The sequence below is a fragment of the Polyodon spathula genome, chromosome 11 (genome assembly GCF_017654505.1).
Source record: "Polyodon spathula isolate WHYD16114869_AA chromosome 11, ASM1765450v1, whole genome shotgun sequence".
Lineage (NCBI taxonomy): Eukaryota > Metazoa > Chordata > Actinopteri > Acipenseriformes > Polyodontidae > Polyodon > Polyodon spathula.
Window position 1 is genome coordinate 3,559,503 of NC_054544.1, and position 27,519 is coordinate 3,587,021.

The 27,519-nt window shown below is 37.8% G+C and overlaps 1 protein-coding gene across 6 annotated transcripts in view; it reads right to left on the reverse strand.

The window, feature by feature from the left end:
- The window catches only part of LOC121323144 (collagen alpha-3(VI) chain-like), a 72,460-nt gene that overhangs the window by 28,176 nt on the left and 16,765 nt on the right, over positions 1-27,519 (reverse strand). Inside the window, exons 3-14 of one of the 6 annotated variants that reach the window (XM_041263960.1) lie at positions 25,825-26,445; positions 22,375-22,977; positions 19,448-20,047; positions 16,705-17,319; positions 15,821-16,405; positions 14,979-15,584; positions 7,843-8,442; positions 6,353-6,952; positions 4,863-5,462; positions 3,320-3,919; positions 1,830-2,429; positions 291-890 (exon numbers count right to left, since the gene is read on the reverse strand). In XM_041263960.1, the coding sequence (XP_041119894.1) occupies positions 291-890; positions 1,830-2,429; positions 3,320-3,919; positions 4,863-5,462; positions 6,353-6,952; positions 7,843-8,442; positions 14,979-15,584; positions 15,821-16,405; positions 16,705-17,319; positions 19,448-20,047; positions 22,375-22,977; positions 25,825-26,445 (7,230 nt within the window). The remainder of the gene's footprint in view (positions 1-290; positions 891-1,829; positions 2,430-3,319; positions 3,920-4,862; positions 5,463-6,352; positions 6,953-7,842; positions 8,443-14,978; positions 15,585-15,820; positions 16,406-16,704; positions 17,320-19,447; positions 20,048-22,374; positions 22,978-25,824; positions 26,446-27,519) is intronic. The other 5 variants (XM_041263962.1, XM_041263961.1, XM_041263963.1 and 2 more) reach the window with 5 other exon arrangements.

Sequence of the window (27,519 nt, forward strand, 5' to 3'; positions counted from 1 at the left end):
CATTCCACATTGTTTCCTGACTGGAAGACAATGCAAAGAAACAAAGTGCAGGAGAAAAGCTTGTTCTAAATAATCAAGTCCCAATGAGAGCAGAAATGTTTTCATGTTGAAAAAATATTGGAAGTTGCTTTGTCATATCACCACAGTGTGAATTATGTGTCATTCACGCTTCACTTTAATGTAAATATGCACCAGATACCAGAAACCCTTATCAAACAGGTACTTGCATAAATGCTAATGGCACAAAGCATTGAAATTCCTGTTTTCAATTTCGATCGCCATTTCCTTACCTATGACTGTTGGTGTCTCTGTTGTTCTCTCTCTAGTAACTCTTGTAATAGAGGACAGAAGTTGCTGCTGGATGTTTGGAAGATCAGAGAAGTCAGAAACAGAAAGAGCAAAAGCAGGGTCGTATGAAATTCTTTGCAACTCCCTGGTATCTGCATTTCTTGTTCCGATACCAAAAGGCACAACCCCAAGACCTTTTAGAGCAGTTGCTGAAGCCCCAACATCATCTCTGGAACGTCCACCAGTCAGCAGAATTAAAACCTGTGGAACACCTTCAAGACGTCTGCTACCAGAAGAAGCAGTAAAGACGTTGTCCATAACAAACTGGAGAGCTGCTCCAGTGTTGAGGGGTCTTCCACCTTTATGTCTCAGGCCTCTGATGGTATTAAGGACATCCTCCTTGGTTGAATATGTATTCAGGTAGAATGTTGCTGCTGCATCATTACTGTACTGCACCACAGCAACTCGATCTTTATTTTGCTCCACATCCATATTCTCCACTACTCTTCGAACAAAATCACGGATTGCTGGGAATCCATTCCTAGTATCATCAGAACCATCAAGTAGAAACACAACATCCCTCTGAGCACCTTCTTTGTCAACTATGAAGTATAATAAACACAGGTGTTAACATAAGAAGAAAAAAGTTAACGCATAGTTAGGATAAATGCTATATGTGACGTTAGCTACTGCAATTAACCTGACAACAATGAAATGCAAATACATATTGTTTAAAGGTTTTTCTGAAAATAAAAATGAGTACTTTTAATTCATGAACAAGATAGGCAGTACTATACCAAAATGGTAAATAAAAGGATGATGTAAAATATTCACTTAATTTATACTTATTTTACACAAATTCTTTAGCTCATGTTTGTATTAATAATTAAAAGTTACATCTTTCTTATATATGCACCGGCACAGTGCATATCACACTCAAGAAAAAAAAAAAACTACCTTTAAAATTTTGATTTGTAAGCCAACAGCTATGCATTTAAAAAATACTTCACCAGCCTATGCCCAAGCATAAAATACTGATAATAAGAGGCCATATTTAAACTGCCAAAAGAGAAGATGCAAAGACAGCAGATTCACTATAATCTGGAAAAGAAGACAAGATCAACTGAGGTGGGTCTTGTCTGTTCATTGGGAACTGAATATAAAATGCCACACTAGTCACAAAGGAAAGTAGAACACAATCTGAAAAGATGGCTCTGGGAGTGCAGCTATGATAGCGGAATGTAAGCTCTAACATTCCACACTGTTTCCTGACTGGAAGACAATGCAAAGAAACAAAGTGCAGGAGAAAAGCTTGTTCTAAATAATCAAGTCCCAATGAGAACAGAAATGTTTCCATGTTGAAAAAACATTTGGCGATGTTTTGACATAGCACTGCAATGTGAATAATTTGTCATTCATGCTGTACTTTTATGTAAGAATGCTTCAGATACTAGAAACCCTTATCAAACAGGTACTTGCAGAAATATAATGGCACTACATTTTTAAGTCCCTGTTTTTACTTTAAAGAACCTTCTCCTTACCTACGACTGTTGGTAGCTCTGTTGTTCTCTCTCTAATAACTCTTGTAATAGAGGACAGAAGTTGCTGCTGGATGTTTGGAAGATCAGAGAAGTCAGAAACAGAAAGAGCAAAAGCTGGGTCGTATGAAATTCTTTGCAGCTCCCTGATATCTGCAGTTCTTGTTCCGATACCAAAAGGCACAACCCCAAGCCCTTTTAGAGCAGCTGCTGAAGCCCCAACGTCATCTCTGGAACGTCCACCAGTCAGCAGAATTAAGACCTGTGGAACACCCTCAAGACGTCTGCTACCAGAAGAAGCAGTAAAGACGTTGTCCATAACAAACTGGAGAGCTGCTCCAGTGTTGAGGGGTCTTCCACCTTTATGTCTCAGGCCTCTGATGGTATTAAGGACATCCTCCTTGGTTGAATATGTATTCAGGTAGAATGTTGCTGCTGCATCATTACTGTACTGCACCACAGCAACTCGATCTTTATTTTGCTCCACATCCATATTCTCCACTACTCTTCGAACAAAATCACGGATTGCTGGGAATCCATTCCTAGTATCATCAGAACCGTCGAGTAGAAACACAACATCCCTTTGAGCACCTTCTTTGTCAACTATGAAGTATAATAAACACATGTGTTAACATAAGAAGAAAAAAGTCCATGTGGAGTTAGGATAAATACTATATGTGAAGTTAGCTACTACAGATGTGTTCTTTTAATTCAGAAGCAAGAGAGACAGTACTATACCAGAATGGTAAAAAAAGAGATAAAGTAAAATATTCACTTGCCTTGTACTTTGTCGGATAAATCTTTACCACATATTTGTATTAATAACTAAAATTAAATATTTCTTATATACGTACTGGCACACTATATCTCATACTGAAGAAGAAAAAAAACAAATACAAAAAAAATGCATTTAATATTTACATTTGTAAGCCAACAGCCCTGTATTTAAGAAATACTTCACCAGTCTACACCCATGCATAAACTACTGATAATAAGAAGCCCTATTTAAACTGACAAAAGAGAAGATACCAAGACAGCAGATTTAGAACAGTCTGGAAAAGAAGACAAGATCAACTGAGGTGGATCTTGTCTGTTCATTGGGAACTGAATATAAAATGCCACACTAGTCACAAAGGAAAGTAGAAAACAATCTGAAAAGATGGCTCTGGGAGTGCAACTATGATAGCGGAATGTAAGCTCTAACATTCCACATTGTTTCCTGACTGGAAGACAATGCAAAGAAACAAAGTGCAGGAGAAAAGCTTGTTCTAAATAATCAAGTCCCAATGAGAGCAGAAATGTTTTCATGTTGAAAAAATATTGGAAGTTGCTTTGTCATATCACCACAGTGTGAATTATGTGTCATTCACGCTTCACTTTAATGTAAATATGCACCAGATACCAGAAACCCTTATCAAACAGGTACTTGCATAAATGCTAATGGCACAAAGCATTGAAATTCCTGTTTTCAATTTCGATCGCCATTTCCTTACCTATGACTGTTGGTGTCTCTGTTGTTCTCTCTCTAGTAACTCTTGTAATAGAGGACAGAAGTTGCTGCTGGATGTTTGGAAGATCAGAGAAGTCAGAAACAGAAAGAGCAAAAGCAGGGTCGTATGAAATTGTTTGCAACTCCCTGGTATCTGCATTTCTTGTTCCGATACCAAAAGGCACAACCCCAAGACCTTTTAGAGCAGTTGCTGAAGCCCCAACATCATCTCTGGAACGTCCACCAGTCAGCAGAATTAAAACCTGTGGAACACCCTCAAGACGTCTGCTACCAGAAGAAGCAGTAAAGACGTTGTCCATAACAAACTGGAGAGCTGCTCCAGTGTTGAGGGGTCTTCCACCTTTATGTCTCAGGCCTCTGATGGTATTAAGGACATCCTCCTTGGTTGAATATGTATTCAGGTAGAATGTTGCTGCTGCATCATTACTGTACTGCACCACAGCAACTCGATCTTTATTTTCCTCCACATCCATATTCTCCACTACTCTTCGAACAAAATCACGGATTGCTGGGAATCCATTCCTAGTATCATCAGAACCATCAAGTAGAAACACAACATCCCTCTGAGCACCTTCTTTGTCAGCTATGAAGTATAATAAACACAGGTGTTAACATAAGAAGAAAAAAGTTAACGCATAGTTAGGATAAATGCATATGTGACGTTAGCTACTGCAATTAACCTGACAACAATGAAATGCAAATACATATTGTTTAAAGGTTTTTCTGAAAATAAAAATGAGTACTTTTAATTCATGAACAAGATAGGCAGTACTATACCAAAATGGTAAATAAAAGGATGATGTAAAATATTCACTTAATTTATACTTATTTTACACAAATTCTTTAGCTCATGTTTGTATTAATAATTAAAAGTTACATCTTTCTTATATATGCACCGGCACAGTGCATATCATACTCAAGAAAAAAAATAAAAAAAACTACCTTTAAAATTTTGATTTGTAAGCCAACAGCTATGCATTTAAAAAATACTTCACCAGCCTATGCCCAAGCATAAAATACTGATAATAAGAGGCCATATTTAAACTGCCAAAAGAAAGATGCAAAGACAGCAGATTCACTATAATCTGGAAAAGAAGACAAGATCAACTGAGGTGGGTCTTGTCTGTTCATTGGGAACTGAATATAAAATGCCACACTAGTCACAAAGGAAAGTAGAAAACAATCTGAAAAGATGGCTCTGGGAGTGCAGCTATGATAGCGGAATGTAAGCTCTAACATTCCACATTGTTTCCTGACTGGAAGACAATGCAAAGAAACAAAGTGCAGGAGAAAAGCTTGTTCTAAATAATCAAGTCCCAATGAGAGCAGAAATGTTTTCATGTTGAAAAAATATTGGAAGTTGCTTTGTCATATCACCACAGTGTGAATTATGTGTCATTCACGCTTCACTTTAATGTAAATATGCACCAGATACCAGAAACCCTTATCAAACAGGTACTTGCATAAATGCTAATGGAACAAAGCATTGAAATTCCTGTTTTCAATTTCGATCGGCATTTCCTTACCTATGACTGTTGGTGTCTCTGTTGTTCTCTCTCTAGTAACTCTTGTAATAGAGGACAGAAGTTGCTGCTGGATGTTTGGAAGATCAGAGAAGTCAGAAACAGAAAGAGCAAAAGCAGGGTCGTATGAAATTCTTTGCAACTCCCTGGTATCTGCATTTCTTGTTCCGATACCAAAAGGCACAACCCCAAGACCTTTTAGAGCAGTTGCTGAAGCCCCAACGTCATCTCTGGAACGTCCACCAGTCAGCAGAATTAAGACCTGTGGAACACCTTCGAGACGTCTGCTACCAGAAGAAGCAGTAAAGACGTTGTCCATAACAAACTGGAGAGCTGCTCCAGTGTTGAGGGGTCTTCCACCTTTATGTCTCAGGCCTCTGATGGTATTAAGGACATCCTCCTTGGTTGAATATGTATTCAGGTAGAATGTTGCTGCTGCATCATTACTGTACTGCACCACAGCAACTCGATCTTTATTTTGCTCCACATCCATATTCTCCACTACTCTTCGAACAAAATCACGGATTGCTGGGAATCCATTCCTAGTATCATCAGAACCGTCGAGTAGAAACACAACATCCTTTTGAGCACCTTCTTTGTCAACTATGAAGTATAATAAACACAGGTGTTAACATAAGAAGAAAAAAGTCCATGTGGAGTTAGGATAAATACTATATGTGAAGTTAGCTACTACAGATGTGTTCTTTTAATTCAGAAGCAAGAGAGACAGTACTATACCAGAATGGTAAAAAAAGAGATAAAGTAAAATATTCACTTGCCTTGTACTTTGTCGGATAAATCTTTACCACATATTTGTATTAATAACTAAAATTAAATATTTCTTATATACGTACTGGCACACTATATCTCATACTGAAGAAGAAAAAAAACAAATACAAAAAAAATGCATTTAATATTTACATTTGTAAGCCAACAGCCCTGTATTTAAGAAATACTTCACCAGTCTACACCCATGCATAAACTACTGATAATAAGAAGCCCTATTTAAACTGACAAAAGAGAAGATACCAAGACAGCAGATTTAGAACAGTCTGGAAAAGAAGACAAGATCAACTGAGGTGGATCTTGTCTGTTCATTGGGAACTGAATATAAAATGCCACACTAGTCACAAAGGAAAGTAGAAAACAATCTGAAAAGATGGCTCTGGGAGTGCAGCTATGATAGCGGAATGTAAGCTCTAACATTCCACATTGTTTCCTGACTGGAAGACAATGCAAAGAAACAAAGTGCAGGAGAAAAGCTTGTTCTAAATAATCAAGTCCCAATGAGAGCAGAAATGTTTTCATGTTGAAAAAATATTGGAAGTTGCTTTGTCATATCACCACAGTGTGAATTATGTGTCATTCACGCTTCACTTTAATGTAAATATGCACCAGATACCAGAAACCCTTATCAAACAGGTACTTGCATAAATGCTAATGGAACAAAGCATTGAAATTCCTGTTTTCAATTTCGATCGGCATTTCCTTACCTATGACTGTTGGTGTCTCTGTTGTTCTCTCTCTAGTAACTCTTGTAATAGAGGACAGAAGTTGCTGCTGGATGTTTGGAAGATCAGAGAAGTCAGAAACAGAAAGAGCAAAAGCAGGGTCGTATGAAATTCTTTGCAACTCCCTGGTATCTGCATTTCTTGTTCCGATACCAAAAGGCACAACCCCAAGACCTTTTAGAGCAGTTGCTGAAGCCCCAACGTCATCTCTGGAACGTCCACCAGTCAGCAGAATTAAAACCTGTGGAACACCCTCAAGACGTCTGCTACCAGAAGAAGCAGTAAAGACGTTGTCCATAACAAACTGGAGAGCTGCTCCAGTGTTGAGGGGTCTTCCACCTTTATGTCTCAGGCCTCTGATGGTATTAAGGACATCCTCCTTGGTTGAATATGTATTCAGGTAGAATGTTGCTGCTGCATCATTACTGTACTGCACCACAGCAACTCGATCTTTATTTTGCTCCACATCCATATTCTCCACTACTACTCGAACAAAATCACGGATTGCTGGGAATCCATTCCTAGTATCATCAGAACCATCAAGTAGAAACACAACATCCCTTTGAGCACCTTCTTTGTCAACTATGAAGTATAATAAACACAGGTGTTAACATAAGAAGAAAAAAGTCCATGTGGAGTTAGGATAAATACTATATGTGAAGTTAGCTACTACAAATGTGTTCTTTTAATTCAGAAGCAAGAGAGACAGTACTATACCAGAATGGTAAAAAAAGAGATAAAGTAAAATATTCACTTGCCTTGTACTTTGTCGGATAAATCTTTACCACATATTTGTATTAATAACTAAAATTAAATATTTCTTATATACGTACTGGCACACTATATCTCATACTGAAGAAGAAAAAAAACAAATACAAAAAAAATGCATTTAATATTTACATTTGTAAGCCAACAGCCCTGTATTTAAGAAATACTTCACCAGTCTACACCCATGCATAAACTACTGATAATAAGAAGCCCTATTTAAACTGACAAAAGAGAAGATACCAAGACAGCAGATTTAGAACAGTCTGGAAAAGAAGACAAGATCAACTGAGGTGGATCTTGTCTGTTCATTGGGAACTGAATATAAAATGCCACACTAGTCACAAAGGAAAGTAGAAAACAATCTGAAAAGATGGCTCTGGGAGTGCAGCTATGATAGCGGAATGTAAGCTCTAACATTCCACATTGTTTCCTGACTGGAAGACAATGCAAAGAAACAAAGTGCAGGAGAAAAGCTTGTTCTAAATAATCAAGTCCCAATGAGAGCAGAAATGTTTTCATGTTGAAAAAATATTGGAAGTTGCTTTGTCATATCACCACAGTGTGAATTATGTGTCATTCACGCTTCACTTTAATGTAAATATGCACCAGATACCAGAAACCCTTATCAAACAGGTACTTGCATAAATGCTAATGGAACAAAGCATTGAAATTCCTGTTTTCAATTTCGATCGCCATTTCCTTACCTATGACTGTTGGTGTCTCTGTTGTTCTCTCTCTAGTAACTCTTGTAATAGAGGACAGAAGTTGCTGCTGGATGTTTGGAAGATCAGAGAAGTCAGAAACAGAAAGAGCAAAAGCAGGGTCGTATGAAATTCTTTGCAACTCCCTGGTATCTGCATTTCTTGTTCCGATACCAAAAGGCACAACCCCAAGACCTTTTAGAGCAGTTGCTGAAGCCCCAACGTCATCTCTGGAACGTCCACCAGTCAGCAGAATTAAGACCTGTGGAACACCTTCGAGACGTCTGCTACCAGAAGAAGCAGTAAAGACGTTGTCCATAACAAACTGGAGAGCTGCTCCAGTGTTGAGGGGTCTTCCACCTTTATGTCTCAGGCCTCTGATGGTATTAAGGACATCCTCCTTGGTTGAATATGTATTCAGGTAGAATGTTGCTGCTGCATCATTACTGTACTGCACCACAGCAACTCGATCTTTATTTTGCTCCACATCCATATTCTCCACTACTCTTCGAACAAAATCACGGATTGCTGGGAATCCATTCCTAGTATCATCAGAACCATCAAGTAGAAACACAACATCCCTCTGAGCACCTTCTTTGTCAACTATGAAGTATAATAAACACAGGTGTTAACATAAGAAGAAAAAAGTTAACGCATAGTTAGGATAAATGCTATATGTGACGTTAGCTACTGCAATTAACCTGACAACAATGAAATGCAAATACATATTGTTTAAAGGTTTTTCTGAAAATAAAAATGAGTACTTTTAATTCATGAACAAGATAGGCAGTACTATACCAAAATGGTAAATAAAAGGATGATGTAAAATATTCACTTAATTTATACTTATTTTACACAAATTCTTTAGCTCATGTTTGTATTAATAATTAAAAGTTACATCTTTCTTATATATGCACCGGCACAGTGCATATCATACTCAAGAAAAAAAATAAAAAAAACTACCTTTAAAATTTTGATTTGTAAGCCAACAGCTATGCATTTAAAAAATACTTCACCAGCCTATGCCCGAGCATAAAATACTGATAATAAGAGGCCATATTTAAACTGCCAAAAGAGAAGATGCAAAGACAGCAGATTCACTATAATCTGGAAAAGAAGACAAGATCAACTGAGGTGGGTCTTGTCTGTTCATTGGGAACTGAATATAAAATGCCACACTAGTCACAAAGGAAAGTAGAACACAATCTGAAAAGATGGCTCTGGGAGTGCAGCTATGATAGCGGAATGTAAGCTCTAACATTCCACACTGTTTCCTGACTGGAAGACAATGCAAAGAAACAAAGTGCAGGAGAAAAGCTTGTTCTAAATAATCAAGTCCCAATGAGAACAGAAATGTTTCCATGTTGAAAAAACATTTGGCGATGTTTTGACATAGCACTGCAATGTGAATAATTTGTCATTCATGCTGTACTTTTATGTAAGAATGCTTCAGATACTAGAAACCCTTATCAAACAGGTACTTGCAGAAATATAATGGCACTACATTTTTAAGTCCCTGTTTTTACTTTAAAGAACCTTCTCCTTACCTACGACTGTTGGTAGCTCTGTTGTTCTCTCTCTAATAACTCTTGTAATAGAGGACAGAAGTTGCTGCTGGATGTTTGGAAGATCAGAGAAGTCAGAAACAGAAAGAGCAAAAGCTGGGTCGTATGAAATTCTTTGCAGCTCCCTGATATCTGCAGTTCTTGTTCCGATACCAAAAGGCACAACCCCAAGCCCTTTTAGAGCAGCTGCTGAAGCCCCAACGTCATCTCTGGAACGTCCACCAGTCAGCAGAATTAAGACCTGTGGAACACCCTCAAGACGTCTGCTACCAGAAGAAGCAGTAAAGACGTTGTCCATAACAAACTGGAGAGCTGCTCCAGTGTTGAGGGGTCTTCCACCTTTATGTCTCAGGCCTCTGATGGTATTAAGGACATCCTCCTTGGTTGAATATGTATTCAGGTAGAATGTTGCTGCTGCATCATTACTGTACTGCACCACAGCAACTCGATCTTTATTTTGCTCCACATCCATATTCTCCACTACTCTTCGAACAAAATCACGGATTGCTGGGAATCCATTCCTAGTATCATCAGAGCCATCAAGCAGAAACACAACATCTCTTTGGGCAGCTCCCGATTCAACTATTAAGTATATTAAAACAGGTGTTTTTAGAAGCAGATAGATAAGTATAACTAGTTTAATAATAATAATAATAATAATAATAATAATAATAATAATAATAATAATCTTACTTTTAACTATTTTAAGTTTATATGAAAGTTTAAAGCTATGATAAAATACAATATTTTTTATCAAAAGTAGTAAATGTCAAGTGTTAGTAAGAGATTGCAGTCAATGATTGACTGTATATTACAATGAAACACAATAGCGCCAACCAACTGTAGAATTTTGCTTTCAAAAGCACCAACCAACTGTAGAATTTTGCTTTCAAAAGCTAAACTATAATTTTCCTAGAAATTAAACTTGATGCTGGTACAGCTGTACTGAATACAAAAAAAATACAACTTCTACTAAAAATAAAGGATCCAATTCTCTTCGTAATTTTTTAATTGTTGCTTTATAACTTTGAAGTAGTTGTAGACCTTAAATATCTACCGGTTCATTAAACCACACATCCTTACCTAAGACTGTTGGTGCTCTTGGTTGAGTAATTCTTTTCACAGATAATAAAAGTTGCTGCTGGATGCTTAAAAGGTCACCAAAACCAGTGACAGACAAAGCGTAACTAGGGTCGTAAGAGATTGCTTGTAATTCAAGAGTATCTGCGTTTCTTGCTCCAATACCAAAAGGAACAACCCCAAGCCCTTTTACAGCAGATGCTGGACCCCTTACATCATCTCTGGATCTTCCACTAGTAAGCAGAATTAAAAACTGGGGCACACCCTCAAGACGTCTGCTACCAGAAGCAGCAGTAAAGACATTGTCCATAACAAACTGGAGAGCTGCTCCAGTGTTGAGGGGTCTTCCACCTTTATGTCTCAAGCCTCTGATGGTATTCAGGACATCATCCTTGACTGAATATGTGTTCAGGTAAAAATTTACTGCTGCATCGTTACTGTACTGGACCACAGCAACTCGATCTTTGTTTTCCTCCACATCAAAGTTCTCCACTACACTTTGAACAAAAGCACGGATTGCTGGGAATCCATTTCTAGTGTCATCAGAACCATCAAGCAGAAACACAACATCCCTTTTGGCAGCTTCTGTTTGAAGTATGAATCACATTAAAACAAAGGTTAATCAGTTCTATTTTGGAAATGTATCCAATAAATCATGTCTACTAAATATATACAATAAATCACATGCCCATTAAGTATATACAATAAATCACATGTCCATTAACTATATACAAAAAATCACATGTCCACTTCAAAGTGTGCATCAGAGAGAAAAGAGCTTCAAGATTCGTTGATACCTTTAAAAAAAATATTATAAATCTGAGAATATTATAATATATCATATTTCACAACATAAATATAACTAGTTGACTCTGTTTTGAAAAAATCTCAATATTTTCACATTGCCTTACCTATGACTGTTGGGGAGTCTGGCCTTCCCTGTCGAGCAACTCTTGCAACAGAGGATACAAGTTGCTGTTGGATGGTATCGAGATCGTCAAAGTCAGGAACAGACAAAGCATAACTAGGATTATATGAAATTGTTTGTAGCTCAAGAATATCTGCATTTCTTGCTCCAATACCAAAAGGCACAACCCCAAGCCCTTTTAGAGCAGCTGCTGAAGCCCCAACATCATCTCTGGAACGTCCACCAGTCAGCAGAATTAAAACCTGTGGAACACCTTCAAGATGTCTGCTACCAGAGGAAGCAGTAAAGACATTGTCAATAACAAACTGGAGAGCTGCTCCAGTGTTGAGGGGTCTTCCACCTTTATGTCTCAGGCCTCTGATGGTATTAAGAGCATCATCCTTGGTTGAATATGTATTTAGATAGAAATGTGCTTCTGGATCATTACTGTACTGCACTACAGCAACTTGATCTTTGTTTTCCTCCACATCAAGGTTCTCCACTACTCTCTGAACAAATAATCGGATTGCTGGGAATCCATTTCTAGTGTCATCAGAACCATCAAGCAGAAACACAACATCCCTTCTCACAGCATCAGTTTCAACTAGGATAGATATTAAATAAACCGGTTAATACAACTGAATAATATTGATGGGGATATCATATTTAGCAATTGTGCTGAGTAACAATGAAACACTTGCTATATAATACATTAAAGAAATGTACTCTATGGTTCACCCTAAAAATATACACTTCAACAACACCGGACATAGTATGACAAGGGTGATACCACTACAGAAATTGTTGAGAAGTTGCACGTTGTCGTGCACATTTTTTAATATACTGTGTATCTGTTTTTGACCTTATCAATAATACAAGTCCTGTTTTTAAGACTATCATTAATACAAGCACAAACTGTAAGAAAACCAAAATCATATTTATATACTAGACAATGTAAAGACTTAAAATACAAGATCATAGGTCTACTTACACTATAATGCATTGAAAAACAGCAAAAGGCAATAGTCTGTGCATTTAACCATGATTTTTGTCATAAATAATAATAGACTGTTAGCCAATAGATACACTGTCGGTGAATACAGTAATTCGCCAAAGTAAGTGTGAGTCAAGTCAGGGCAAATGTAAATTAGCTGCCAACCAGTTAACAGGAATTCACCTTGGCAGAATGATCAGCACAACTATAAATAGCAGCAGAAACAAAGCGCTGTATTGGACCTATTTCTTATCTGGTTAATTGATAGTGTATATGTCATGCCTATTTAAGAAATACCCAAACAATTAGAAACTGGATAGCGTATTTCTGAAAGAAAGCGCTCTCACTTTCTACAAAAGAAAAGCAGGAAGGCAAAGCATTTCAATTTGAATATCACACAAACATTTTTGTGATGATATGAACTGAATTAATTCAAATCTCTAATTTAAATCTACTACTGTCATGGTGTTATATAAGCCTTCACCTATAGTTCTAGGAACATCCTCACTTCTAGCTCTGGTATATCGGACACCATAATAACATCCAAAAAAGGTCAGCAAAGAATACAGAAGTATGAAGCATTAGAGGACCGTAAAGTACAATAATCTAAAATCACAGGCTTAAGAAGCAATGACAAAGAGTTTGGTAGTCACACTTGCTCCAGAAAGAAGCACAAGATCTCAACAACAGAACCAGCCGTTAGAACTGCTGACAAGAACTACAAAGCCGACAGAAGTGTAGAAGTTGTTGAGATGAACAAAACATGAAGTACAATGATATGAAATCATTGGCTCAAGAAAGAGCAACAACGGTCGTCACAAGCATTCCCCTGAGGACTTGTGAACCACTAGTTGTGAATAACTGGAAGAACCAACTAAGTAAGAAAGTCTAAACTAAATAGCAAGACAAATCCACACTCAAGAGCTCTTTAGAAGAACAAAATAATAAATGTGATTTATTTTTTTGTTCATGTTAGTAGAGTTGTGTGGATCTCAGCAAGGTTGCACAGTGTGTGTCAGTGTGACACAGCTGGTGTGTCAGTGTGTGCCTTAAAAGCCATGCAGGTTTCCTTACCCACAACAGGTGGCGGTTCGATTTCCATTTTTGACTTAAGAAAGGACAAAATCTGTGGCTGGACGGATAAAAGTTCACCATAGACAGGGAGATTAAAAACCAAAGTAGGTGAATGAGCAATAGTCTGCAGTTCATTTTCTTCTGCATTTTTCATTCCAATACCAAAAGCAATAACCCCAAGTCCCTTTACTGCAGTTGATGGACTGCTAACATCATCTCTGGACCTTCCACATGTGAGAACAATTAAAATCTGGGGAACACCATCAAGACGTCTGCTACCAGAAGAAGCAATATAGACATTGTCCTTAACGAACTGGAGTGCTGCACCAGTTCTGAGGGGTCTTCCGCCTTTATGTCTCAGGCCTCTTACTGCATTAACAACATCTTTCTTGGTTTTGTATGTATTAAGAAAGAAATGCACAGTTGAGTCATTACTGTACTGAATAACAGCGACGCGCACTTTGTCCTCTTCAACATCAAGGTTTTCCACCGTTCTTCGAATAAATTCGCGGATTGCTGGCAATCCATTCCTAGCTTCATTCGAACCATCAAGCAGAAATACAACATCCTTTTTGATGCCTTCAACTAGGATAATAGACAAAAGTGAGGCCGAAATATGCAACATATTTCAATGATTTATTAGATTTCAACTAATAAAGTTATCAGGTGCTAAATCATAATGTGTTTTTTTTTTTTTTTTTTTTTTTAATCCAATCATAAGAAACATAATAGGCTTCAGTAAGGAATGTAGCAGACCCTATTCCCAAAAGAGCTGCAACAGGATCACTGTACATCTCATCTCACAGGGAATAATAAGTTAAGTCAGATGCATTATTATTAACTAAGTAAGATAATTCTGTAGACATGGAACATTTAATGTAAGTTTTATGGCAAAGCGTCAAGTTTGTATACCGTCTCAAGTGAAAAATGCCAAAGCACTCCTAAGAAACAACTTCTATTAGAGACGATCCAGAGACCCTCTCTCTACTGGTCAGTATCTATTAGAGAGGGATCAGGAAGCATAGCCATAATTGTATCTCTTAATATACTCTACTTTACTGCAGACATTTAATTTTAAGTGAAGACAAAAAAAAGCAAATGTATAAAAGAACATAATATAAAAGTCGACACGGTTTCAAGATTCGTGATCAACATAAGTAAACAATGATTTGATATCATTGGCTCAAGGAAGAGCAGAAGAGATTGGAAGTCATATGTTGACCCAGATTTCATGGGAACACATTGCATGGATAGTATCAGTAATGGAGAACAGAAGATACAAGGGAAAAGACAAACTGTGCAGCCAAAATAATGCAAGCTTAAAACCAGGTGTAATAAGCACAATCAATAATCCATTTCTGTTTTTGTTCATTGCAGCATGATTTCAGGATAAAAGCAAAATTGCACAAATCAACAATAGTTACAAGATCAAGCCTCAGCAAACCAAGCTATGCAGTGAGTTTAATCTAGGTTTAAAATTGTTGTGTCACACACTTCACTTCTGTAAAAGATTTCTTACCTATAACCGTTGGAGTTTCAGGCTGTATACTTTCACTTTTAGATATGCTTTTAACTGAGGACAGCAGCTGTTGCTGGATAGTTTGCAGATCACTAAATCCAGGGATTGGGTAAATAAAATCAGGGGCGAAAGAAATTGTTTGCAACTCCCTGGTATCTGCAGTTCTTGTTCCAATACTAAAAGGCACAACCCCAAGCCCTTTTAGAGCAGTTGCTGAAGCCCCAACATCATCTCTGGACCTTCCACCAGTCAGCAGAATTAAGATCTGGGGCACACCCTCAAGACGTCTGCTACCAGAAGAAGCAGTAAAGACATTGTCCATAACAAACTGGAGAGCTGCTCCAGTGTTGAGGGGTCTTCCAGCTTTATGTCTCAGGCCTCTGATTGTATTAAGGACATCCTCCTTGGTTGAGTATGTATTTAGATAGAAATTAGCTGTAGGCTTGTTACTGTATTGGACCACAGCAACTCGATCTTTGTTTTCCTCCACATCAAAGTTCTCCACTACACTTTGAACAAACTCGCGGATTGCTGTGAATCCATTTCTAGTGTCATCAGAACCATCAAGCAGAAACACAACATCTCTTTTGATGGCTTCAGTAACAACTATGATGTGTAATAAATAAAAGTAGGTCAGGGCAACATCATTTACAACATAAAAAAAAATCATAAAGATACATAGTAGTTAAATTACTAAGTTTCTATTTGTTACTACTGTTGAAAACAATCATAATTTCGAAGATCACAACTACCTTTGGATGAAAGGTTTAACAAGAAACAGCTGTCCATTTTCTGAATAGAAGAAAATGTGTGTGCAACCAGTAAAATAAAATCAAGCTTACCTGTTGGGATTATCTTTTCAATGGATGTCTTAGTCAGAGTGCTCACATAGTTTTCAAGTTGCTGCTGGACTGAGGTAAACTGGCTGAAGTCACTGATGGTGAATGCAAAAGAAGGAGTGTATGCAATCTCTCTTATCTCTCTGATGTCAGCGTTCTTGACTCCAATGGTGAAAGGAACAACCCCAGCTGTCTTTAGTGCTCTGGCTGGCTCTTGGATACTGTCTTCCGACCTTCCTGCAGACACTGCAATGAGGAACTGTGGGACGTTTTCTGAAATTCTGCTTCCGTAAGTGGGTGTAAAGATAGTGTCTTTGAGGAAACTAAGTGCTGCACCAGTGTTTAAGGATGTTCCACCTATAAGTGAGAGGCCACTGACAGCGTTTAGGATCTCTTCTTTGGTCGTGAAGGAGTTTAGGTAGAAACTGGGAGATGCACTGTCACTGTACTGGACTACAGAAATGCGCACCTTGTCGATTCCAACGTTAAGAGTTTGGATTACTTGTGAAATGAAGTCACGGATATAGGAAAAATCCCCTCCTACATCGTCAGAGCCATCAATCAGGAATACAACATCTTTTTTGACACCTTCAAAAGAGAAAAGACAGTTAATACATTGTGTGCTTTTCTTCTTTATTAAACTAAACAGGTTAGTTTTGAGATTTCGAACATTTCAACTAAATAAAGATTGTTCACAAGTCGGATATACAGTCACAAAGAAAGCTTTGGAAGTCATTTTACATATTGGCATTAGCAAGATTCAGAGGGTTCACGATAATAAATGCTGTAAATCCACTTAAAAGTGCCCTCTTAAGCACACAGCATTATCATGATAAATAATAGTTTCCTTTTCACAAAGGGAAACAAAAAAAAAAGAAAAACCTCACCTTCTACAACAGTTGTCTCAACTTCACCCACCACTGTCTGCAAAGGATTAATCAACTCTTCCACAATGCCTGTCAGACCAGTAAAAGCTCTTGTGTAGTAAGCAAGAGGAGGGGCAAAGGCAATTGGCTGCAGAAACTCTTGGTCTGCACGGCCCACTCCCACAGCAAATGTCACAACACCTGCATTGGCTACTTTATCAGCGACTCTTCTGACTTCGTCCTGAGACATGCCTGCTGTTATAAGCACTAAGGCTTGTGCTACACCATCAGCACTCCGGGACCCAGCTTCTCTCGTGAAGTGGTTGGCAAGGGCGTACTCCAGAGCAGCACCAGTGTTTAAAGCCGCTCCACCTTTAAGCCTGAGCTGAGCTATGTTGGCTAACACTTGATCCTTTGTGGTGTGGGTCCTTAAATAAAACTCTGTGCGCTGATCACCGCTGTACTGCAACAGGCCAATTCTAACTTTATCCGGTTGAACATTGAGGTTATTCACGACATTTGTGATGAAGTCACGCACATAAGGGAAATTGGCGTTTCCAACATTGCTTGATCCGTCAACTAGGAAAACAATGTCCCGCACAACTCTTGGAATAGTCTGCGTTGTTGTTATTATAACTGTGAAGGCAAATTACACAGCAGGAATCAGTAAAACCATATTCATAGCATGCTCTGTTACCTGGAATGCTCTTCAAACATATATGAAATGTTGACTTTCTACTCAATCTGTGCTTTTGAAATTGTTTTCTATTATACATACATTTATGAAGCTTACTCTAAGGCAGTCACGAACTGATTGAGGTCGGCACGGTTATTTGTGGGAGCACATTAAGTAAGTGCGCTAGTGCTTCCTCATTTGAATGAAATATTTCCTTGGCAGAGTTTGCCAATTCTCCTGCTTTGGTAAAGAAATTCCACACAACACTCCTTTGCTTGGAGGCCATGTTAACAGCAACAACAACAACAGCGACATATGGCCAACAGATATCGCAAAGGATCCCGCAGCATGAAGCGCATTTAACATTATTATTATTATTATTTTTATTATTATTATTATTATTATTATTTATTATAGGGACTAAATATATGTGTAATATATAGTATTTAAATATGTATCATGCACTTAAAACATTTATATGTGATTTATTCATTTATTTATTTTTAACCATTACCCAGGTTCTGGATTTTCTACCCATGCCGACCTCTACTAACTAACTATATGTATATTTAAATTATTAGCACTTCTTAAAAATGACATGCTTTTATAAATGCTGATTTTCAGTTTGCTTTTATATTGTGATTGCAACAGTTTTTTTCATGTATAGTATGAAAGCTTGTGTGTGTGGCTGCTGTCCCTCAGGACACCCTTGCAAATGAGACGGTGCATCTCAAACCTTGTATATAGGTGAGCAAAAGCTTTCAATAAATAAAATAGTACTCTTTTATAAGATTCTTTAAAACAATAAATAAAGGTAACAGTGTTTGAATGCAAGAGAAGCTTGGATCTTCTCAAAATGGTTTAATTTACTGATTGGTTGTTTGCTTGAACTTTGATAATATTGCCACCTGGTGGATAGATATGCCAATTTCATTATTTTGTATATATTAAGGGTGTGTGTGTGTGTGTGTGTGTGTGTGTGTGTGTGTGTGTGTGTGTGTGTGTGTGTGTGTGTGTGTGTGTATATGTGTGCATATGTATATATATATATATATATATATATATATATATATATATATATATATATATATATATATATATATATATACACACACACACACACACACACACACACACACACACACACACACACACACACACACACACCGTAATAAAGTGTGGGGCATTGTGGTTAAGGGCCGATATTTTGGGCCAGAGATTATGCACAGTCTGTACCCGTTTTAAGGAAATATAGTCCTGCCGGTCTGGCCCAGCAGGACTTCAATTCCCAGGAGGCCATGTTAGACAGCATAATTGGACAAGGTGATTGTGTAATTGATTGAATAGCTGCCATCAATTAAACAATTGGGAGCCTTTTAAAAAGGGCAGGGTCCACCTGTTGGTTGAAGAGAGTTGGAGAGTGAGCTAGGTGAAGGAAAAGAGTTTTTTTTTTTTTTTTGCGCGCAAGGTAGGACTTAAGAGTCCTCGTATTTGGAGCCGGTAAGTTGCTTAGCTGCCCAGACTGTTAATTAGGGAAACTTGCTGTTATAGTTAGTACTCTGTTAAGGAGTTAGGCTTTTGTTTGTTTATTTTGGATGTTTTGTTGAAGTACTGTAAATAATAAACACACAGGTACCATCCTGTTTAACTTGCATTCTGAGAAGTTTGACTTTCTTTTATGCTAGAGGACAGTGTAAGAGGTCCAGAGAAGTGACAAACACACCAAACCTTTCCAGAGTTGTCACTATATATATATATATAATGTGCATGGGAGTATTAATTGTGGGTATTTATGCATGTAGACTTATTTATTGTCCAACTTGAATTTGATAGTGAAAAGAGCCCATTTAGATTGATCTTGTGTTTTGGCAAATGCAGTATATTTAAATAAATGTCAAAAAAAAAAATTTGAAAAAGAAACCCCATTTAGAAATCTAGCTTTATCATGTTTTACCCTTAAATCAGAACACCCAATGAAAAAAGCTGTGTTCTATTCTTAAAATGCACCCCCCCCCCCCCCAAAATAAAAAAAAGTGAATAGAACAGAGTCCAAAGGTAAAAAATATGTACATAATAACTGCACTGTACCTTCTGTTGGCTCCTCCGTGATAATCGCTCCAGACAGAGTAGTCAGTGGGGCAATAATAGTTTGTGGATTCTTGAACAGCCCACGGAAATCCTTTACCAAGAAGGCCAACTTCTCGTCAAACGCTATCTGTGAAAGCTCTTTAATGTCAGCGTTTTTGGCCCCAGCAGCCAAAGTTAAGACCCCACTGCGTTTCATCTCTTCAGCTGGCTGGACGATAGAATCGCTGGACTTTCTGGCAGTGAACAGGATCATAAGTTGGGGCACATTCTGCTGTATTCTGCTCCCTTTAGATGGGATGAACATGTTGGTTCTGACAAAGTCCAGGGCCGCTCCTGTATTTGCTACTTGTGAGCCTCCTTTTATTTTCAGCTTTTTTACAGCAGCCGCTGCCAGTTCTTTTGTTGCATGGCTGTTCAGATCTAACTCAATTCTAGCGTCACTGGTGTACTGGGCCACAGCGACCTGAACCTGGTCAGGTCCAATTGGAAGTTTGTTGATGAAGTCCACTATAAAGTTACGAATGGCAGTAAAAAGGGTATTACCCATAACCTGGGACCCATCTATAAGGAAGACAATGTCCCTCCTGCTGACTTGCGAAACTGAAAAGGAAAATATAAATATGCATATGTGAATACAGAGCAGGTATGGTAACAGGTTTTAAATACGCTCACTAATGTGAAGAAGCACTTAAATAACTTCTAATCTCCTAGTTAAATGCACTGGCATCTGGTTGCTTTTTAAAATGTTCATATATACATAGCTGCCAATTTTTTTTTATATGCTTTTTAAGAATCTAATAATCTCTGACGGGCACAGTGACACCTATAAGGATGTAAAAATGAGTAATGGGCAGGATAATATCCATCATAAAATGACTAAGAATAGAGGGAGGATTCTCAGTGGATTTTAATATCAGAATAGCCTGGAACTTTTAGAACCACTCTACCTGATTCACTTTGGTAGGGGTGGGGTACAGAGGGTGTTTCATTTTAGAAAGGGCAATATCAGATGCCAGGGTTTTTAGTTATAGTCCAAAATCTGCACTTCTTAATGGCACTTGGCTTTGCCTCGTGTGGTACAACTCCCACAGGGGTGTGGATATTGGACCATGTTGGAACACCCTACTGTATATTACTGCTTTCCTGTTCACATTCACATTCATGACTTTCCAGTGGAAAGGAATTTATAATTTCTATATAATAACTTACTACTTAATTGGATTATTAATAGTGAAGCCTAAGCACCACAATTATCAAAACATTTCAGCAAGAGCTCTTTCTGGATCCGATCCCTAGAAGCATTTGGAGTTTGACTTCCGGGGGCCTGTTTAAGGACTAGTTGTATCAGCAGTTTGCTCCTGTAAAAACACTTTGATATTGCATGAATATGCTGCAAAATATGCTCTCTTTTAACCATCATGAAGCCTCTATGATTCTTGGATTACACTTGTATTGGATTTAAGTAATTGCTTCTGAAAACTGACATTTTGGGTTCTGATTCAGGCTATGGTATAGTGCAGAATTGTTTGTTGTATTGCAGACATTTACATTTACAGTGTTCAATTTCAGTGTATAATCCCAAGGATAAAGCCCACAGTCAGTAATTTTCTCCAGTCATGTAACACATATGGGTCTGTGCGTTCATGTACCTTTCTGTCCGTGTGTATTAAATATTCTCACAAAGCATGAAACGAGGGAGTGCAGAAATAAAGGAGATATATTACATTATACCTAAAAGCCCCGGGAGCAGTTATATTGTCAGCCACACAGAAAACAATTGTATTGTGATTATACAGAACGGTATTCTACTTTATTGTTTTTATTTACCAGTCCGCAGTGTGTTTAGCTGTAATTAGATTAGTCTCTGCTCTCTGTCTGAGTGAATGACTGACAGTCTATTGTTTTTCTATCAGCCTTTTATTTCTAAGCTTGCGAGCTGTGCTGTTTTGGTCAGTAATTTAGCATCGGGACTAGTGAAAATAAATTCCAGAAACCATGGACTTTTACTATGCAACAAAATATGGAGTTGATGTTTTGGATCAGATGGCACGGAAGTATTCAGTGAAAGCTGGCTCCCGACGGTGGTCTGTTCAGGCATCAACTCCTGGGTACTTTACAAAGAATGCACGGAGAAGAATTTACCAAGGAGGGAATATATTTTACAGTTAGCACAGGAACTTCGCAAGAAGCATTTAGAACAGAGGGAGACTGCCAAGCGTGTACCCACAGCTGACGCTGGCAACCCTGCTGAGAGCCGCAAGAGACGCTAATGCCAGGTTGGCAAGTGCAATAAAAATAAAACTTCTGGCAGCTGTGCCCTGTGCCGGAAATGACGTGGAGAAGCACATTATCTGTATTGATTGTGAACAGCCTTAGACTCAAGGTAAAGGCATACCATTTTGTTGAAAAAAAAGAAAAAAGAAAAATAAATTAGACTTTTTTTTATAATTTCTTGTAAAGTGTTTTATTTATCTACGTTGTTCAGTTGTTTATGCTCATCTGATAATAAAATGTTTTGCAGTCGTTTCAGTTTTATATGTATGTTGTAAAAAGATGTCTGATCAGATGTTTATTTCTTGACATTTTCTTGTTTTGATTTGTACAATAAATGTTCATATGTGTATATATATTTATATAATATGCTTCTGTTGTTCAGATGTTTATGTAACATACTCAAAAAAAAACAAAAAACTGCTGCGGGGCTTCTAGGTTGAGTATATCTCCGGTCCTTCTAGTGTTAACAAACACTATTTACACTAAAGCATTAAGACTCCCCCCCACCCCCCCAAACCCTAAAATTGGAGTGTTAAGTGAAACAAGAAGAAAACAAATAAACATTCAGGAAAGATTGCTTGGATTTGAAACCATGTTTGGTTAAGTTTCACGAATGGTCTTTTTTACCAGTCCGCAGTCTGTTAGTTACATACCTTCTGTGAATACGGTTGAGGGCTGAATGGCAGTGGTTCGTTGGGCCAGCCCATTAATTAATGGCAGTACCTGATCTTGCAGGTCATCAATGTCATTGAAATTTGGAGATGCAAACACAAAGCTGGGGTTCGTGGCGATCTGCTCAAGCTCCGAGGTGTCTGTAATCCCAGCCCCAATGCCAAAAGTATAAATGCTAGCTTGACTTAGAGCAAACTGCCCCTCTCTGATATCGTCGCTGGACTGCCCAGCGCTGATAACCACTAAAGTTTGGGGTACCCCATCCTCTGCTCTGCTGCCTGCGCCTGCTGTGAAGAGGTTTTGAGCCACTGCCTCCAGAGCAGCCCCCATATTAGCCTCCGCACCGCCTTTGAAGCTAAGTCCCTTCACGGCATCCATAACCTCAGTTTTGGTGCTGTAGCTACTTAAATAGAACTCAATGTTGGGATCATCACTATACTGAACAACAGCAACTCTCATTGCATCATCTCCCACACTGAGGTTATCAATGAAATTCAGAACAAAATCACGGATGATTGGGAAGTTGGCAGCTCCAACGTTATCTGATCCGTCAATTAAGAATACAAGGTCAGCCGACTCTTGCGCTTTAGGGGGAAAAAAAAACAGAAAAACAAATGCGAAATGTGAAAGCATTAAAAATGAAGACCCTCATGCAGCCAAGTAATCACCAAGAAACACAGTGAATCATAAAACATGTTTAAAAGAAGCTCTTTGTTCTGCATTTTGTTTGACTCGAGGTGTGGAAAATTACAGCAACTTCATTATCCTTTGGTCAAGCCAGTGATAAAAAAAGAGATTTAAAGTTATATATATATATATATATATATATATATATATATAGAGAGAGAGAGAGAGAGAGAGAGAGAGAGAGAGAGAGAGAGAGAGAGAGAGAGAGAGAGAGAGAGAGAGAGATATGAATAATGCCTTCAATGTTACTGACTCTACGGTGCAGTCACATTTATACAATGTCCTATTTTAGTGCCTTAGTTTTGACAAGCTCAGCTTCTAAACACAGAAGTATCAACTAGGTGGCCATCATTTTTGGAGTTTACACAATGTGTGTGTGTGTGTGTGTGTGTGTGTGTTGTGTATGAACTTGACCAAGGTTAAGGAGTTGGTATTGTTAGGACCAATATTACTAACTTTTTCCAACCTCTGAAATTCAACATAATGCAGACTCATGTTAAAAAATTAACTATTGTGATCAAATTACCAGCCATGACTCAACTGTCCAACCTTGTTAGTCAAAGAAATGTATAACTGTGCTGCTCACCACAGGATAAAATGCTTTGTTTGTATTTGTGAATGAAAGAAAACATGAACATGGGCAAGTACAGTAAAACTTCAAATAAATGCCTGGTCTCAAATAATCACCTGTCTCTAATACACGCCAGGTCTGCTGGCAAATACTGTAAATAAACTCTATTAAATGCTGGGTCTGTCATTGCCATTGAAGCTGAGGAAGATGAAGAACGTAATGACAGCGATGAAAGTGACTCTCAAGACTAATAAATAATAATAATAATAATAATAGAAAACGTAAGTTAAGGTAGCCCTACATGTAATGCATATTTGTTTAATGCAGTTATTACATTATTAAAAGTTTTGATAATTTTAAGTGTGCTGAAAGTATGCCAGATACAAACCTCTTTTATTTATTTTATTTGTTTTGTGTATTAACAAAGTTTGAGATTAAACAATAAATTATTTTTGATAATACTTCTTGCTTTTAGTGTTCATTTTTAAAAACATTTTAGAAGTTTGTATTATTATTATTATTATTATTATTATTATTATTATTATTATTATTATTAATTAACAATGACAGATCTAATTCTGTTTTTAAATACAAATTCATACTTCTGCTTGTTCATTTTCCAATGTTTTGTATACCGTATACTTGTTAACCAATGTATATAAAGATGTAATAATACTTTCGCTTTATGCTTGAGGGTGTGCAATACAATGTAAGTTTGTTATAAAACAAAACTGTTACTTAGTTCCTACTGACACACAACCTTTTAACAAAGTTGCTGGAATGTTTAAATGGAGTTACGCTGTTGTATAAGGCTGTGTGATAGCGGCTTCTCAATGACCGCATGAAGCATGTGAAGCTAGTGGTCTAATATAAACGCCAGTCTCAAATAATCACCGGGCTCCAATATACAACGGGTCTGCTGGCAAATATTGTAAATAAATGGTGGAGGCATTTAATTGAAGTTTTACGGTATGCTAAAACTGAGAGCTACAATGCCACTGTGATAACCTACTGTAAGTGAGGCATGACTGAGCTATAAAGAAAGATGCTGGATATGATTCTCAAGGAAGACATACCCAGAACATGAATGAGTATGATAACAATAATAATAAGACAGTGGGGTTTGGGGTAATCTCCACAGTTACAATTCAGACCTAGAGCATTTTAAGTCTACTCTGGGTTTGATATAGACCAAGGTTGGACTGAATTGTTCATCACTGTATCAAATTCAATATGCACAAGGTATATACACAAACACAGTATGAAATAAGCTGGTGGTCAAACACAAGAAGCAAAACATTTACACAAATGAGCTGCAGTCGGTGGTTAAAAGTAGACTGTTAATAGCTTTGATATTATGAGAAGAAGAAAGAGTTATTAGGTGGGATTGTTTTCCCTTGTTATTCCTCAGACTAAGGAGACCGAGAATGTGACTTGCACTTTTTCAGTACTGCCATATTACCCTGGACCTAGTGTGATGTGAGGGCAGTTTAAACGAAAAATGTGACTCCACCCAGAATATTAAAGAACCTGATAAAACTGCTTGTGATCAGTGTTCATTAGTGTGATCAGACAACCGCACAACTGCTGAGCTAACTCCGGAGTATTTAGATGGCAAACGACAGCCTAGGTAAATAAGAAGGTGGGCATAGTAATAATCTCTCTCTCTCTCTCTCTCTCTCTCTCTCTCTCTCTCTCTCTCTCTCTCTCTCTCTCTCTCTCTCTCTCTCTCTCTCTCTCTCTCTCTCTCTCTCTCTCTCTCTCTCTCTCTCTCTCTCTCTCTCTCTCGGCATATACTGTATATAGCTTATTTTTTAATTTATGAAATAATCTCACAATTACATTATTTTATTAATCTCCCAATTACAATTGCATTATTTTATTAAATAATCTCCCAATTACAAAGGCTATACAATTTTGGGCTGTTATTTTGCGTAATTGCATGTGATTTAATTTACTTGAGAAGATGTTCAGTTTTTCTAAATTCCTTTAAAGGCAAAGAGGTTGATGAAATGCTCAGATGAATAAAACAAATGACACACTACAAAAAACACAGTGAGGTTAATGATAGCACAGATGGCATGGCAATGGATGATTACTGCTCCAGTTACTGTGTTTTGGAGTTAATTGACTTAAATTAGTATGGTAACGCCACAGCACAGCTAGCCTTTACCTGTAACATCTTTTATTACTCCTTGTGCTTCAGCCAGTGCAGGGGACGCTGCGGCTGCATGTAGATTGGTGACTATATCTCCTACTATACTGTGTAGGGCAGTAAAATTGTCTACATTGTACATGTGAGTCTCTAGAGGCTTGCTGGCTATCTCCTTCAGCTCCCATTCCACGGCATGCTGCACTCCCACAGCGAACATGTCAACGTCTGCCATTTTTAGGATTGACGACGGTGGTATAACATCATCTTGGGAACGACCGTCCGTCAAAACTACAATGATCTGCGGGACACCTTCGCTGGCCCGGCTGCCAGCCGCCTCAGTCAGGTGATTCTTAATCAGGTACTCCAGCCCCAGTCCCGTTCTTGTGCCGCCCCCCCGATATGGCATACTCCATATGTGGAAAAGTATGTCCTGCTTATCGGTGTATGTGTTTAATTGGAACTCTGTTTTGGGCGAGCCACTGTACTGGACGATAGCGAAATTAAATTCATCGTGCCCCTTGTTTAAAGCTTTTACCACATTGTACAGAAATTCCCTCACGTATTGGAAATTTTCCTTTCCAATGCTCCACGACGAGTCCACTAGAAAGATTATATCTGCTGCCACGCCCTGTCGACCATCTTTAAGAGAGAAAACCAGTTGAGGACTTTCCCCAAAGGAAGCGAAAAAAAAAAATGCAATTCCAGATTCGGAATTAGAGGGAGCTCAAAAATCCAGTTTGGGATTTTAAAGGAACCATTACAGACCTTCTGTTCCACTGCTGATCCTGAGCTCTGTCCCTCCATAATTTACCACCAAAGACCTTGGGGTCTACTTTAATATTCTAAAGAGCGTTGTCGTATCTAAAAACTTTTTAACTTTATAGTCAATGCCACTACCTTAAGAACATCACTAAATACAATAAAAACAGGTCCGGCGTAGAACAGACTGGGAGCGTTATTTAGATCAGAAGCTAATTAGAATAAAGAGATCCTCCCACCTCTGCTGTGTATCAGGCTCCATTGCTGACCTGGCTCTACTTCCTGTCTGCCTCAGCCCACTTCCTTTGTAATGGTCACTTTAAAAGCTGCCCTGAATCTCTGGCCCTCCTCCCCTCCAACCCGGACACACACAAAATATTGTTCTTTTGACACGTCACCCCGGTTAACAGCTCTATTTATATGTTTTATTAAATAGCTATGATAGACCTAGAATACAGTAAAGACTTATCCTAAGGATACTGTAAATAGAGGTAAGCCTCAGCCATTCTATTTTTCAGCAGATCAAATGTTTCAGAGCCAGGCTACTTCATTACATTTGAGATCTTAGCTTAACCAAATAAAATTAAGATGTACAGGTTTAGATGAATGTTTGCTTTTACGTGTGTTTTATATATATATATATATATATATATATATATATATATATATATATATATATACACAGTACACAGTCAAAAGTTTGAGTACACCTGCTTGAAACCAGGTTTTTTATGATTATCTATGCTTTTAACTGTATAAACTTGTCTATAGACACTTAATATTTCATTATATGATACATGTACTTATATAAGCTGATAATCATAAGTGAATTGCATTCAAAAATTTTATTTTTAAATGAAAATGTAAATCTTGTCAATTTCAATGAAATGCTCACCCAAAGCAAGGGGATTTCAGTCTGAAACCCAAGTCAGTTAAAAGTCTGAAATGTGTATA